Source organism: Thamnophis elegans, chromosome 9 (assembly GCF_009769535.1).
Source record: "Thamnophis elegans isolate rThaEle1 chromosome 9, rThaEle1.pri, whole genome shotgun sequence".
Classification (NCBI taxonomy): domain Eukaryota; kingdom Metazoa; phylum Chordata; class Lepidosauria; order Squamata; family Colubridae; genus Thamnophis; species Thamnophis elegans.
In genome coordinates, this window is record NC_045549.1 from 21,161,783 (window position 1) to 21,178,620 (window position 16,838).

The following is a 16,838-nucleotide window of genomic DNA, read 5'->3' on the forward strand; positions in this document are numbered from 1 at the left end:
ACAATATGTAATGCATATGATAGTATTAGGGCAGATTTCTCTTTGTTTATATTTTTGCATAGAGAAAAATCTGAGAATAAAGTATACTGTAATGTGTTTTGGGTTAGGATGTTGATTGAAACAGTATAAATAGTATTAGAACAAAGAATACAAAGAATAAAAATAATCTTAAATTTCTAAAGAAATCGCAACCAAGTATTATTCCAGCTCTCTAGAGATAAAACATTCATTGGCCAAATAGCTCAGAAAACATGGATTATTTGCAATTATTTTCAAAATTCAAATTGATATTTTTTATCTACTTTTACAAATGAATTGATGAAATGAAAATGTTTACCAATACATATTAAACAAAGAAATGATTAACAGAAATAAGATTTAATATTTACAAAGCTGGTCTAAAACAACAAATGTAAACCAAAGTTTTAAAGACATAAATATATTTAGATGAAGCTAAAACTGATTTTCAGGGTAGGATTGGAAAAACGAATCATAAATACAGCAAAATAATTTATGCATTTTTTTTTTGTTAGTCAGAGAATTGGAAAATAGGCAAAGTATTACACAGGAAAGTTGAAAGAAACTAGAAGATGCAGTTACAAGAAAATTACAGATATCTCTGAAATATATATTATAGGAAAGATAGACTAAAAACAGGATTATACAAAGGGAAAGAAGGACGCCTTCTAGAATCTAATTTAGACTGAACACTTGAAATTGAAGGTAACATTAACTTTTTACATCATGATGACTGATAAAAGCAGGTAGGTTTTCTTGTGCAATATTTCATTTCAATAATTTCATTCTGTAATAAAATCTACTATGATTCCTTAGTGGTTTTTTTTTTAAAAAAAAAAACCCTCTACTTTCAGTAACATCCAAGAATTACTTTAGTTTCTTAGCAATTTCTCAACAATAACAAAATCTCACTATATCTTTGTCCTATCACTAACACCTCTATGCAGTTTGGGACAAGAATTCATAAATGGTTTAAAAATTTGGTCTAGGCTCAGATAACACTGTAAACTGGATCTTATATGTCTTATACTGTGGACAGTCTAGGAGAGAAACTTAAGATGGAGAAGACATGAATTGGACTATTTATTTGGGGTGGCGTGCAAATAATTACTTTTCTATTAGGGATGTCCAGAAGTCTGAATTTGTGGGGAAAATGGTCATTCTTACATGAATGGGACACATACATCAATCATGTCAGGATCTCCTTAAATCAGGCCAATATGGTCTCAGCATCATTTTTCCTAATCTGCCCAGCCCCTTTTTATAAATCCCATAAGAAATAGAGAAATTAATGCCTACAGATTAATTTCCTGAGAAATTTATTTTATTATTTATTTATAAAAAATTATTGGCTACCCATCTTACCATATGGTAACTTTGGGCAGCTTACAATCATAAAAATCTATATTTGAACAGTAAAAACATAATTAAAATCAACATTAAAACACAAGGAGTGTGTGAGCGTGGATTTGTTGTCATTTGATTAACTACCTCCACTGTGCTCTTCTCCCACTGGCAGAGCCACATCTTTAGGCCCTTATGAAAGGATAGGAGGATTGGAACCAACCTCACACCGGGGGTAGGGGGGGAGTTGTTTCAGAGGGAAGGAACAATAACAGAGAAGGCCCTCCTCCTGGACACCGCCAGCTAAGAACAATTGGCCTGAGGGGACACGCAGCATGCCTCCTCTATTAGCATGAGTGGCACCGGCCAATCCCAGTGAGGTGAGACGGTCCCTCAAGTAACCTGGACCCATGCCATGAAGAGCTTTAAAGGTGGACAAAAGTCTTCTCCTCTATTGGTAATTTCCTGAGACTCTTGACTATCCAGTTGGATTTCACAGCCTACGCAAGAATTACAAGAAAGTAGAATATTTAAAGTAGAATATTATTCTACTTTAGAATACTGTAGAATAAAGTAGAATATTTATCTAGTCTTTTTATCAAGGACTGTTTGCAGAGATGGGAGGTTTGGGAGACTTAATGCAATGGGGAATGTTCAGACAGTTGTTCTTTTCCTAGCCTTTTCTTCTCTAGAACAAAGGGAGCAGTGGTGGGTTCCAGATCCCATCGCAACCAGTACGCTGCAACGGGGACTGGCATCCAGCTTGTGCATGTGCGCTGCGCACGCCTCTGCATGCCACCGCATGCAACGCTCCAGCTGTTCGGCGGTCGTGCAGGCGCCGTACGCAGTGTGCACATGTTCAAATGGCCCGCTAGCTTAAAAAGAGGTAAGGAATGAGGGCGGGTGGGTGGGCCCAATGGAAACATTGTTCCAGTAGGGCTGCAGCTGCTCCCAGTGCCACCAGTATGCCCGTACTGGGGTGTACCATCCGGAACCCACCACTGAAAGGGAGTATATCAATCTGTTGACCCCATTGCCAAGGGAACTGTACTTTAAACACTACTGAGTAACAGCATCCTACTGGAAACTATTCTTCATCGCAGAGGAGGCTCACGGACAGCCTAAGAGCTGGATGAAATAAAGCAAATAATGATGGGAATGGGTGGGTTTTGATTTGATCCTTGTGCCAGAACTACTTCATTCTAGGAAATTTCAAATATGGTCAATGACAAACAGGTGTTAAGTTAAGGGGTATATTCTGGATCCTGACACCAAAATGGCTCCAGAACATCTATGTTGTGCTGCTTAGTGAAAAGCTAGATTTCTATGCTAAGGAATCTTTTTAGCTAGTGCTGTACTGTGTTGTGTTGTAGACAAAAAGGTAAAGTTTCCCCGTATCATGGTATTGCTTAAAGTATTGCAAGTGTATAAAATGTATTACTGAGTACAACAAAGCAGTATCCAGTACTTCAAGTATTCAATTGACTTGTTAAAGCAATTGGCAAATTTGTGTGCGCACTAAAATTTAACACTAAATGATATATATACTGAGCTGGTTTATCAATGTATTAATTGATATTAAACAAGAGCTTATTAACATCATAGCAATTGTAAGGTTTTTAGGCTAAAAGTTCTTCCTCAATTATTCAAAAAAATTCAGAAAAATGCCATTCAGTTAAAAACATTTATTCAAGTAGCGGTTTCCCTGGAAACAAAATTAAAATATCATTGTGCAACCAACTTTTAGATCTCTTTAATTTTTCATAACCTTAACCAAGTTTCCTTCCATACCATTCATGGTGACTTGATAATATCATGACAGATGTAAAGACATCTTCATTTCCAAATGACGTAAGTTACTATAGATAAGCTACAACCAGTAATTGTAATTTTGAGCAAATCATGCACAGAGTGGATAGTGGAAGACCACTTAATCAAGGAAAATGAATCTTGCTCTAACATCCAACTGTTAGGAAAAGGTACTATGTGGCGGATTATTTGTATCAAAGCTGTAGGTTATAAACATTCAGCAGCCCCCATGCGGCATTTTTTTCTTTAAAGTGCATTTTCACACACACACACAAACACACAAACACACACACACACACACACAAAGCCCATTTTTAATTTGAATAAGGAAAATTTGTTTTAAGGATGCAAATATACTACAATCAACTTGACCTTTACAGAATTCATCAATAGTGATCTACACCAGCCTACTAGAGAACTGAGCAACCTATTCTTCTCTACTTGATGTCTAACAAAATTTCCCATCAATTATGGACAATAGGGATGCTGTTTTGTTATTGTTTTACAATGTCTGGAGGACTACAGGATCCCCATGCCTATTCTAAATAGTCATTTGATTATTATGAGTTTAGGAAAGTGCACATAATATAGAACACAATTTTGAGAATTTGGCAGGAAGATATGAAATTGAAAATTTCTGAGAGTTAGCACTAGGAAAAGTTATACAACAGCAAATTAAATATAAGCCTTTCTTGACCATTTAATAATACCTTTCTTCTGTGCATAAATAGGATCTTCTTATGAAATTCCAGAGTAGGGGGGGAAAGAAAACAGATCAGTGAAGATAAGAGATTTTTTTAAAAAGAAAGGAGAACGAAGAAGAGTGTAATACAAGACAACATCAATGGGAAAGTAATACTTAAGTAATTCTGAAAAATAGAAAAGAAACAAATTAGACAGGGAACACTGAAAGGGAATAGAAAAAAGAATTATAAGAAGAAAACACACTTCAGCACAGCTTTGTTAGTAAACTTTGCAATAAATTAAAATGCAAGAAGATAACCATAACGCTGGTCCACTACTGGCCATGCTGCTTGGATCATGCAATGATTCATTTAGGAGATCAAGTACGACATGTTAACCACAGGAGTTCATAAATATTGAGAAATAAGTTTCTCAAGAGGTTTTTTTTTGCCATATATATCTCCCAGAGTAATTTATTATATAATGTTGGGCCAGGAGCGGAGAGCACAGATTGATTCATTCACTCACATCTGCATCAAGCCATGGCTTAGCACCAATCCCTGTCTATAACCCTGATCTTTCTCATAACATGATAGCTGAAGGGGAAAAAACAGCCGAAAGAATGATGGAAAAAGAAACATGAACCTGTCTAAATGCCCTTAAATGAAAAACAGGAAATAAACACCATAATGTTTAAATCCAAATGTATTCCTTTGGAATTAAGCAAACCAACTTCAAGGCAACCTATTCTCAAATAAACATGTTTGAAGATCAGAGTCTAAAACAATTTTTAAAAATGCCACAGCACCTTAGAGACCTCTTTGTGCATTCCTTCAACCCATTTGATTAATTAATGAAGTAGGGTCAAGTTTTTTTTTCTTTTAATGATGGACTTCATAATACTTTTTCCAGAAGACTTATTCAGCTGTAATATCCATAATGATTTGCATTTTTGTGCTGAAGGACGGTGACTCTTTGGTTACTGAATAAAGTGGCCATCAACACTTTCTGACATCTGCATATTCAGCAAGATTCTGAAAATGAGCTGCAACATGTAGAATCCTGATCAAGTAATTCATTACCATCTCAACAACCATAAATCATAAGCATCCTACTCTGGCAGACATTTCAGGTCACGGCTTTTCTCTATAATTAGGCTCAATGACCTGAGAATACATCTAAACTCTTTGATGATCCTGGATCCTGGGTAAAGTCTCAAGGTAGCAGGAAGGAGATTTAGTTCAAGTATTTACTCAGCCAAAAAAACCTCCTTGAATCTCTTCAATCAGTAATTAACTCTCAGGGTTGTTAAGGGGATAAAATTAGTAGAGATGAATACCATGTAAGCCTCCTTAAAATCCCTGGAGAAAAGGCAAGATAAATATACAGCGTCGTTATGACAGTAGCTTTGAAATATAACTCTTCTTCCCCATTGTCCTACACCTAACCTAGTTAGGCTCTGTAACAATAGCATTTGGTATATTCAACTCTGAATTTATACTTCAGACTGCAACATCATATCTATGTTTATTTTTATGTTTGCATTCTGGCTTTCTGCTCCCCTTTGATTTCTCCTTAACTAGTTTCGTTCCTTTCTACTTCAGATGATGTATCTGAATAAAAAAGCCACTAAAGATCAAATGAACATTAAAAATGGCAGGCTATGGCATTTTAAGATCCAATTCAAGATCTAGCTTTGACTTCTGTTTATCAATGCTGTATGTTATAAAATACTATTTATATGTTATTTATATATATTTATCATTGTCCATAGACCCTTTTTGTTCCTTCTTTGTCACAGATAAAGTACAATAAGGACAAAATTTGTTTGCAACTTTTAATTTACATTTCCCAATTTACATTTCTTCCTGATTTAACTTCCCTTGACTACATAATCAATGACTAATGACACCATTTTATAGTATAGTGCCATCACTTATTTTGTTACACAATTACCTTGTGGTAATTTTCTTTAAATATTAATAAACACGTCAGTTAGTAATTTATTCAACTATTTTCTCAAATGCAGTTTTCTCCTTTCCTGGAAATAATGATAAGACGTTCAGAGGCATCAATTGATGAAAGCTACATTATGCACCATACATTTATACAAATGCCATGATATTGCATGTATCTGCTAAAGGGAGAAAGCTTTCACCTTTTGACTTTCACTTTGCAATGTTCCTTCATAAGCTCACACATATCCCAAAGTAATGTTCTACTTGTGATTATTATATCAGTATCAATAAAAAATAATGAAGTGGTATTTTTAACTCTCAAGATATCAAACCCTCCAACAGGAATACTGTCTCACTTTCTTTGCTATTATGACAGCAAAATAACTACATTTCTAGCAATGTCATCTGGTGAATATCTGCCACAATTAAATGTTACAGTTACATTTCAATGAAATTAATCTAAGGAACAAAAAATTAGGCCAGGTAATTAGCAAAATGTGCTTCAGCGTTGCCGAGAGTGCAGAGAACAAATCAAGTTCTTTGCTATCAAGCTGTCTATCATGTAAGTGGGTAATTTTAATTAGTACTTAATTATTTCATTCATTTCCACCAAGTCAATATCCCTATTAATTAGAAAAGCAAGTCAAACTGTGAAAGCACTATATAGGCTGATTTCAGATATCTCGGCAAATATGCGTGCTCTGTATTAATTCATAAACATTATATGCTGAAGAATAAATTAAATGGAATTAGAATCACTGTATGTATTTATTTACATGTGCACGCACACACATGTAATTGAAAATTCTAAAATAAATGCTTGCATTTAGTAATATCTACAGTATTTACTTCTAGTCCCCCGTCTTGAATTATTAACATCTAAATCAAATAAGAGATTTCTTCAAATATATGGCTCTTCTTGCATGGCATGGAATAATATTATTCCATCATTCAGCTACAATGTTGTTTGTAACTCTTTGACATTAAGTATTCTTAGACTAAGTCAAAAGCTATTTTCTTCTAATGCCAATTAGCAGTTTGTGAAATTATTTCAATCAGGGCTGCATCTCTGCAAGTTTTATCTCTTCCTTATTTTCATGCTTTGTCTCACTTCTCTGTTTATCTAACCAGCTAGCCAAACTGTATGATTTTGCTCATAACATCATGACCTCCAGTGTGATAACTTTACAAGTATTTATAAACCTAATAATAAGGGTGTCCAAGGTCAATTAGATAAAATAATAATAAGAGCAAATGATTCTGAAGATGATTAAAGCAATAACTAGGAAAACAACAAGATGAAAAACACAATTTCTTCTTTGGCTTGGTTTTGTCAAAAACATATTTGGCAAATCTGAATACAGGTAATTCTCGACTTACAACCACAATTGAGCCAAACATTTCTGTTGCTAAGTGAGACAGTTGGTAAGTGAATTTTGCACCATTTTTTGACCTTTCTTGCCACTGTTATTAATTCAACCACTGCAGTGGTTAGTAACATGGTTGTTAAGTGAATATCACTTTCCCCATTGACGTTGATTATCAGAAGATTGCAAAAGGAGATCACATGACCCTGGGGCATTGCAACTGTCTTAAATATGAGTCAGTTGCTAAGCATTTGATCATGTGACCACAAGGATGTTGCAACAGTTATAAGTGGGGGGAAACCGGCATAAGTCACGTTTTTCAGTGCTGTTGTAACTCTGAATGGCCACTAAACAAACTGTTGCAAGTTGAGGAATATTTGTACTTACAAGGCCAATTCTTTTATCAAAAGGCAGAATTAGGAGAAAAACAAATGCCTTATTTTTTGACTATAAATGACTACTTAAATTGAGACATTTGCCTTCCTTTGTAATGGGATGACCAAAAAAAATTAGGCTAAAGAAAAAAAATAGTATTCAGGGAATTAAACTTTTTATTACAGATTATCAGAAATAGGACAATCAACATTATCTAACTAGACAATGTATAGTGTGTGTGTGTGTGTGTGTGTGTTTGTGTGTGTGTTTGTGTGTGTGTGTGTGTGTATGTTCTTTGTTTGCCTGGTGTGTTTGTGGCCTGCAACCTCAAGCATGCTACGCAAATGGCCAGCGCCAGCGCATTCCTTTTGATGTATATTCCTGTGTACCTTCTTACTCTCGTGAAATCCTTTATATTTTTGTAATCTCTTCCTCTCCAATGACTGCAAATCCAAACTTTAATTCCCCTCCTTCTAATTAATCAGAGTAAGCATTTCAAAAGGTAGGGCAGTGAGAAAAAAGGACAGCTGAAAATAAAATTAATAAACAGTCAGTCATGTGATTTTCCATGTAGCAACTATCTCACTTAGCTATAAAGTTGTCAGTGCCAATTGTGATAGTTTAAACATGGATCACCTGTACTGCTTCTTATTTGGCTTTTCTGTATTTCATAGGAAATACAGAATTTGCCATATAAACTATACAAAAAAGTCAGTGCTAATATGCTATTCTCATCAGACTATCCAATATGGTGACCCCAACTATGGCATTACAGCAAAAAAATCTGATTACACTGGACAACGAAGATTTTGCTTTCTGAACACTTTGGGAAGTATATCATAGATTAGGCTGCTAATCACGAAAATAACCTGTAATTTAATTTATCACGTACCATTTTATAGAAATCTGTTTTTGCAATTTCGTCATATATATATATATATATATATATATATATATATATATATATATATATATATATATATATATATATATATATATATATATATATATATATATATATATATATATAGCCATACCCTTACTGGGATTTGAACCTGGGCTATATTACATACTAGGCAGACATCTTAGCCATTAGGCCTCAGCCTCTTATCCGTTATCAGCCACGCCAGGGTGAAAGATATCTATATCTATATTCTGTTTACTAATTCTGTTTACTAATTATTCTTGGGATTTGAATAACTAACCATCCTTTCAAAAAGTGTTATTTATTACTTTGGAATGTTTAATTTTAAAAACCTCAAGCAATACACTTTAAATCAAGAAAGCAATCTAACATTGGTTTCTTGAATATTAGAGGAATAATAATTATCTTAAACTGCTGACTACTCTCTGAAAATGAGAGGCAGAGAAATAGTATCAGCCATTCTTCATTAGGAAAGTACAATATTCAATAACAACTGAATCATTTTAGAAGACCTATCAAGCAGTAGATCATGAAACATCAAAAAGCTTTTTTAGGCTAATATGAGGGACCATGAGTATTAAGTAGAAAGGAAACTTAGCTATGATTATCATGTCACGGAGATTTATTTTATATTTTATGGTACTTCAACATGTAATATTTAAAACCTTGTTATTCCTGTGTGGAAATTACACATTGCTGTTCAACATCTGCATGAAACTATTAGGGGAGGATGTTCAATAGTTCCGAGTAGGGTGTCACCAATATGCTTATGATACCCAGCTTACATCCACTATCCCAGGTAAAACTGGAAAAGGTGTGATAGTCCTGATCCAGTGTCTGAGTGGATAAATCTCTCCAAGATGTTGTCCTACATAGGGAACTGACATGGCTTGATCTCATTTCCTTCCTAAGAACCAATTGCAAGTATGGACACTTTGGGGCCTACTTGAGCAGTCCCTGATCCATAGGTAGTAGGTAGCTGCTGCTCTGGCTGATTTACTACCAATGGACCAAAGGTTTCTCATGATATAAACCATTAGAATTTAGACTATTACACTGTACTATATACTGTACTGTATGTGATTTTCCTTGAACGTGTGTTGGTGTAAAATGTAAGTGACTTGGCTACTACTAGAGAGGGATTGGTTTGATAGCATCTTACCAACTGTTGCACTAGTCTACTGATAGGTTTGTGAGTCCAAGTGTTGTTTTTGAAGCCCTAAATGGCCCAATACCAACATACTAATAGTACTAATACTATTTTTCTCGAATTCTCTTTCCCTTGTGAAATGAAGTAAGTGAGGCATTGGCAGTATGCTTTCTCAGGAGCACCTTATATTATAGATCACTCTAGTCCATGAAATAGGGAACTCCCATTTTACTTTTCTTTCATATTGTAATAAAAACCATTTTATTCCACTGGTTCCATAGTGTACCTGATGGACGTTGCCTGTCACTGTAACTGTTTTGGTACCAATGTGTTACCGTATTTTTCGGAGTATAAGACGCACCTTTTTCCTTCAAAAAAGAGGCTGAAAATCTGGGTGTCTTATACACTGAATACAGCATTTTTTCCTCCCAAAGTCCCGCCCCTTCACCAAATGGCCATGCACAGCCTGTAGCCTTTCAGAGAGCTCCTGGGGGCTGGGGAAGGCAGAAATGAGCGAAAAATGGGCCGTTTTTTGCTCAATTTTGCCCCCCCCCAGCCCTCAGAAGTACTCTATAAGCCTCCTAAAGGCTATGCATGCAATTTTTTTGACAAAAAATGGGCCTGTTTTCACAAAAAACAGGAAGTTTTTTGCTCATTTGGGGGGGCTACCTTCCAGGAACACTCTGCAAGCCCCTAAGTGCTATTCATGCATTTGTTTGGGAAAAAATGGGCTCCCTTTTCAGGAAAAAAGGGCCATTTGTGGGAGGTTTGCAGAGTGCAAAACCCTTTTTTTAATTTGCCTCTTCAAAACCTTGGTGGGTCTTATACTCTGAAAAATATGGTAGTTAGTTTTTCCTGCAATCATACTCTATCTTTCAAAATAGAGTGTTATATAGATATAAATACAAATATATGAATGCAAATTAATACATTACTTTCCTTGCTGCAATTTTCCCTTTGAAGAATTATAGTTGGATTATAGTGGTAGATTGGAACAATTTAATGGGAGCAGAGTAATGCAGACTGTTTTAGCCATTAACCAGAAGCAATAGGAACTGCTTTTTAGACTGGCACCAGGAGCATGTCACCAACATCCTTAGCAAACTAGTATTAAAAAAACCACCCCAAGACCCTGCACTCTTTCTTACCCCCCCCTTTTTTTTTTACAAATAGCAGGAAACTATTTTTTTTCTTAAGAGGACCCAAGGAAAGAAGAATCTTAATTTCATAACAGTATCTAAATATATCAATGTGAGTTGGTGGCAATCACAGATGGCTGGCAAAGTAAGGTCTCCCCAGGTCTATTTTTGCCATCTCTAGACAATCCAAAGACTCTGTTATTGGAAATTGATGACACAATTTTTTGCATTGGGGGGGAGAAAGGTTTAAAGTCAGTATATTTATTCATTGCAAAGTCTAACAGATTTATTTATTTTTCATTAAAAGAAATACATTTCCCACTCTTGCCTCTGATAGGTTGCTTATTTCAATTTGCTCCATCCCTTGGGCTACAGTTCATGCCACTTATATTATAGAGCAGTGATGGCGAGCCTTTTTGTCACCGAGTGCCCAAACGAGAACACACGTGCATGCGTGCGCTGGAGTGCCAGAAACTCAAAGACCATCTGGCACATGCCTCTTTTTGCCAATTTTTGGGTCATTTAAAGGTTATTTTTAGGGCATTTTTCAGGCTGTTTTCTGAACTATTTTTGGGCTGTTTCCAAGCCGTTTTATGGTGCTCCAGTGCTTGCAAAGACCAGCTGGCCAGCATGCATGTGTGCGCCAGAAACCAGAAGAGCAGCTGGTGATGGTGCGCGTGCCTACAGAAAGGGCTCTGTGTGTCACCTCTGGCATGTGTGCCATAGGTTTGCCATCATGATTATAGAGTATGAAAACTATGTTGGTTAAGGTAGAAGCCCATCACCCAGAAGAAAGCTATTACTCACACCTGAAGTAAGGCAAACCAAACCAAACTTTGAGGATTTCTCTTCGCGATTATATGTAAATTTCTAGGAAGAAGAAATGATTGAATACTGCCTGAACTCTGTAATTCTATCTTCATTAAGGCTTCAATATTACATTTATTTCAAAGCAGGAATATTTTAACTGTATTTGAGGCCTTAACATAGGATTTCCCGTGTAAACTATGAATTTATATATCCATTCTATTATCAGTCAAGGGACAGCACTGAGAGAAAAGCAATTGAAAGTGAAGCTGAGCACAAAATGTCTTAAATTCTGAATAGATATACACAGTCCTGTGTTCTTTTGCTCCTTTAGCTTTAAAGGACATTTTATTGTAGCAATAAGTTTTGAATGTGAAAGAACTGACTGTATTAGAACAAGAAAGGACACATCACAAAACTGTTTTGCTGTTTTGGATGATGTAGTCTCTCGAAATTGTTTGATTTTTTCTCCCCTTGGAATAAACATATCATGATAATATGGTCAAGATATTATAATTAGCTACAAATACTGTATAACAGTTTAATAGTCACATGATGGCCACATTCATGAATTAATTTGAATCTCATACATGATAATACTACTATATAGGTCTAGGAAGAAACTTTTCCTCTAAATTAAGCTAAATAAATCCTCTATGCAGTCTGTGCCATACATTTTCTTCTTCATGTGTTGAGATTCGTTGGGACTATCCATGTAGTATATAAAAAATGTATGCTGGCCTGATTCACAGAATATGTTAAGCCATACTGTGGTTTGCTTCATAGAATCATGCAGACTTAAAGTACCATAGAAAACATCTAATTCAACCACTTGTTCAGATCCATGAGAGAATCTTTCCTTTTTTGTTTAGTGAGGTTGCAACTTTAACCCATTGGTTCTGGTCCTGCCCTAACTCTAACTAATTCTACTCTCTCTTTGTGTTACAATGGTCAGATAACTGAAGACCAGGATCTACCCTCAGCTAGACATTCTATAGTCTAAACAAAAATATATTAATTGGCACCCAGATGTTTTAGTTTTCAGAGTCACAGTTGATAGTTCTCTTGCAAATTTGCTCCAATCTGAACTCTCCCCTCTGAACTGTGGTGGACATGGAATCTGCACCAGATGTTATGTTTTTGGACAAATCTATCCTCCAAAATATTTATTACCCTCCCAGTGTTGGCTGATCTACAAACTTTGAAAATGTACCTTTAATCCCTTCATCCAAGTTATTGGTAACCCAATGCTGAAAAGCATATGGCCAAAAAGAGCTCCGCAGTACTCCATTTGATACTACCTCCAAGTTGAAGTTGAGTCATTCATGAACACTCTTTGGCTGCAATCCTTTTAGCCAATTGTGAAACTATCTAACAGCAATATTATCTAGGCCATTTTTTTTAAAGAATATCATGAAATCCTCAGATGAAATCTTTAATGAGATCCAGGTACACCACAACTCTGATCTAATAATCAAGTAACCCTATCAAAGAAGGAAACATGGTTAGCCTGAAATTATTCATTTGGCTTCCATGCTGGCTCCAGTTAATTTTAGCCTGACTATCTAACAGCTTATTTGTGCAGATTTGAATAATTTGTCTAAGACTTTACCTAGTAGGTACATCAAGCCTGCAGACCTGCAGTTTCCTAGATCTACCTTTTCCCTTTTAAACATGGGGATAACATTTGTTCTTCACCTTTCTGGGTTCTCCCCAGTTTTCCAGGAGTTTTCAAAGAATACCATTTCTGGAAATCACTTCTAGTCCTTTCAGCACTTTTAGATCTATGAAACCTTGGACTCTTGAATTCATTGAAAAAAACTGCATTCCCTCTTACCATCTCCATCGCTAACCTAAGTGGCAATAACTCCTTTTCTTTCTCACATAACTATGATCACCTATGGCTTAGTTTCCCTTCCTAGAGAAGACAGGGAATAGAGGAGTAAAGAAACTAAGCTTTCCCATCATTGCATATTAGTGCTTTCTTCTCCCTATGGATCAACAGTCCTTTTGGCTTTCTTTTTATTTCTAATATATCCAATAATAACCCTTTTTTGTTGTTTTGGGGATTTGCTGAAAGCTTCAGCTCATTCTGACCGGTAGTTTTTCTGAATCAGTTTCAAGGAGACTATTTTCTATTCTTCTCTGTGTTCCATCTTTTTATTTCCTATTATGTCATCTTCTCTCTTCAACATTTTAGAGAGTTCTTCATGTATCCATGCTAGCCTCTTTTAATTTATCCTGTTTCTTCTGCAGATTGTGTTCATTGCATTTTCAGCATCTTTTCTGGATGCTTTTCTGTTAAGCATTTGTAGACCCTGCATACAACATATCTTCTCTCTGAATTGATGAAATATCACATTCTAATTTTAGTGTGCAGGTCTGACTTTATCAGATACTCTCCTCCTGTGGATATTACCTACTCAAGAATAACTTGACAATTTTTCTTTGAGGTACCAGTCACAATCATTCCTTCAACCAATCCCTCACTGTTGACAAGAATAAAGTCCAGTGGATTAAGTTCTTCCACTTTCTGACAACTGATGTCAGCAAGAGAGGACAAGAATTTATAGGCCCTCTGACTCTTGATTTTCAGAAGATAACTGGATGTTTGAAATCTCACATTATCAGTATTGCATTAGTCTTTTTGAAATACTAGTCATCTCATGCAGAAATAACTATCTGTTTTTTTCTGTCTACTCAGGCAATCTATAATAAACTTCCACAATAGTATATCTTTTATTTCTTTCTCCTTTTATTCTTACTCCAATACTATGCAAGTATTTTCCTTTATACATAATGCTTCTGTCTTAGTATGGTACATGAACCATATTTATTATTTAATCTATTATGTAAACCACCCAATTGAGATTAATGAAACATGGTAAAAAAAAGAAAAGTCGTAGCTAATGAAATGTGTGAACCAGGTCACCATGTATTTGTAGATGATGCTATTCTGTTCTCATAAGGACATAAATGGAATTTTCTTTTCCAACTTCAAATGTTCAAAGAGAACTATATTTCTGGCATAACCTTCTCCAATCTAACACTCTCAAGTTATAATTGTTTCTTCAGTTAGTGTTTCTGATATAAAAGCTTTAGAAAAATATAGTTTTTGTTACATTTAATTCCTCTCAGAGTTATAGAAGTTATTCAGATGATGGTCATCTTGTATCGAGTATTTGAGAAAAAGGAAGCTATACGGGTCTACAGGAAATAAACTCTCTCCCCTGTATTTCTTAGTTTAAAAGTTGAATTTTTCACACCATATTATATCAGAAATTTACTAATGGAATGCAGAATTCACAGTTAGCATAGCCACGAGTCATATTAGCTGGGAACTGGAACATCATACTCATATAGCACTGGAAAGAGACAAGACAGAGAAGTCTGGCCCACATCATTAGTCTTACCATGTAGATTCCGGAAAACCCAAGGATTCTAAACATCAGACTTAACTTCTTGAATGATTCTCCTTATGTTTTGTCCATGTTCCAAAATACCTGTACTAAGTTTGTAATTTCTGCACAACATGATCTTCTGTACTTAGAAATCTTGCAATGCACAGCATAGTCACAGAAAAGGTATTTTAGTATTAAATGCCATTTTGATTTGAAAAGAAGCAAACAGAACATTTTATTTTCATTCTTTCTCTACAAACCATGCATAAAAGCAAACACATTATCCGGCAAGGATATTATTTGGGGAAGCATGGATGAAATGAAATCTAGACTCCTTCTTCTAAAAAGTCACCCTATGACTTTCCCTAAGATTAATAAACATTTTCAAGCACAAACATTAATCAAGGCAAACCACCTGAACAGAAGGCACAAGACACAATGCTTCTTACCATCAAAACCATCTTCCTCTGTTCCAAGTTCATCATCTGAGCAAATGTTCAGCACATTGACCAGCATCTCTGTTACTGTTAAGAAAATCAAGTGGAAGATGTGAGACAATATGAGACAAACTAAGATTCTCAATGTAGAATGGCTGGTTAAAGTCACTGCATAAAGTTACACAGAGTTTAAAGCAAAATTTGTGTGAACATTCAGAGGACAAGGTCCAAATCCTTAGGTGATTAAGGAGAGATTATTCTACAGTTCAATACTCAACGGAAGGGTTACTGCAAAAATACAACTCCTGTTTTAATAAATACACATTCATTCCTTCTTTTTTGTTGTCTGGCTTATAAATAGAGGGAAATTCATGTCTCCTTTTGCTTCTGTCCCAAAAATCTTGATTGGTCAGTTTAATTTGAAGCAATGTTTGTCAAGTTGTATTTCCCCCCCGTAAAGTTGTACTACTCACTCCTTTCTCTTGCCTTCTCTCTCATGCACTAGGAACAAAGCTGAGGTAACTTAGCATTTCAACTTACACAAAATAAAATATTTTAATTAAGTATCCATAAATATTTAAACAGGGAAAAAAGGCATTTTGGTCTACATGAACATGCTATGAAATTAGCAGACCTGAACTCTAGATGGCCATAAATGCAAGTTAATTGAATCCTTTAAGTGTTGCATATCCACAATCTTTCACTCTCATGGAAATGTGCTTATACTTCGTGATTTTACTGGACAGATAGGTAAGCCTAAAGGATATTTATAAAATTATTCCAACTTAGAATAATTGAAAGAGAAGCAAAAACAATTTCTTTAACCCGTAAAAGAGACAATACTTATTTTTCCATAGCAACAAACTTTATTTGCTACTAAATGTACTTTCGGCAGGGAATTCAGCCAGTTACAGGATGTAACTATATTATTATAATCAGATATTGGTCACCTTTCCATATCATATTTTTAGTTAGATTAAAGCAATACTAAACTGCACAATTTAAAAACTGCATGTGCAATAAAGATCATATTTTAGGACAAAGGTAAGTGAGAAATTGATAATTTTGTAATTAGCTTTATAGAGAAGTTTAAAAGTTTTTAAATTAATCTTTTTATTGATTAAAATTGGTTTTGCAATAATTACAGTAAATTGAAAAGAAATAAACAAATAAATAAGGGATTTTTTGGGTGCATGGGTTAAATATTTAAAAAAGCCTAACTGGAAAATACTATGCAAGATAAAGTTTGGTAGATAAAGAACTTATTAACTTATAATTTTAAACCAATGAGTGATATTTTCATATGTGATAGCTTTTTGTGTCAGGAATATTAATCAGAATACAAATCAAAACTAGACCTTGATATATCTAGGATTTTACTATTCATTACACATTTTTTTTAATAAGATAAGATTTAATGGAAA

At 35.0% G+C, this 16,838-nt stretch overlaps 1 protein-coding gene across 1 annotated transcript in view; it reads right to left on the reverse strand.

Moving 5' to 3' along the window:
* The window catches only part of PPP3CA (protein phosphatase 3 catalytic subunit alpha), a 218,817-nt gene that overhangs the window by 19,400 nt on the left and 182,579 nt on the right, over positions 1-16,838 (reverse strand). The window contains exon 10 of the mRNA XM_032223878.1: positions 15,427-15,501. Within this exon, the coding sequence (XP_032079769.1) occupies positions 15,427-15,501 (75 nt within the window). The remainder of the gene's footprint in view (positions 1-15,426; positions 15,502-16,838) is intronic.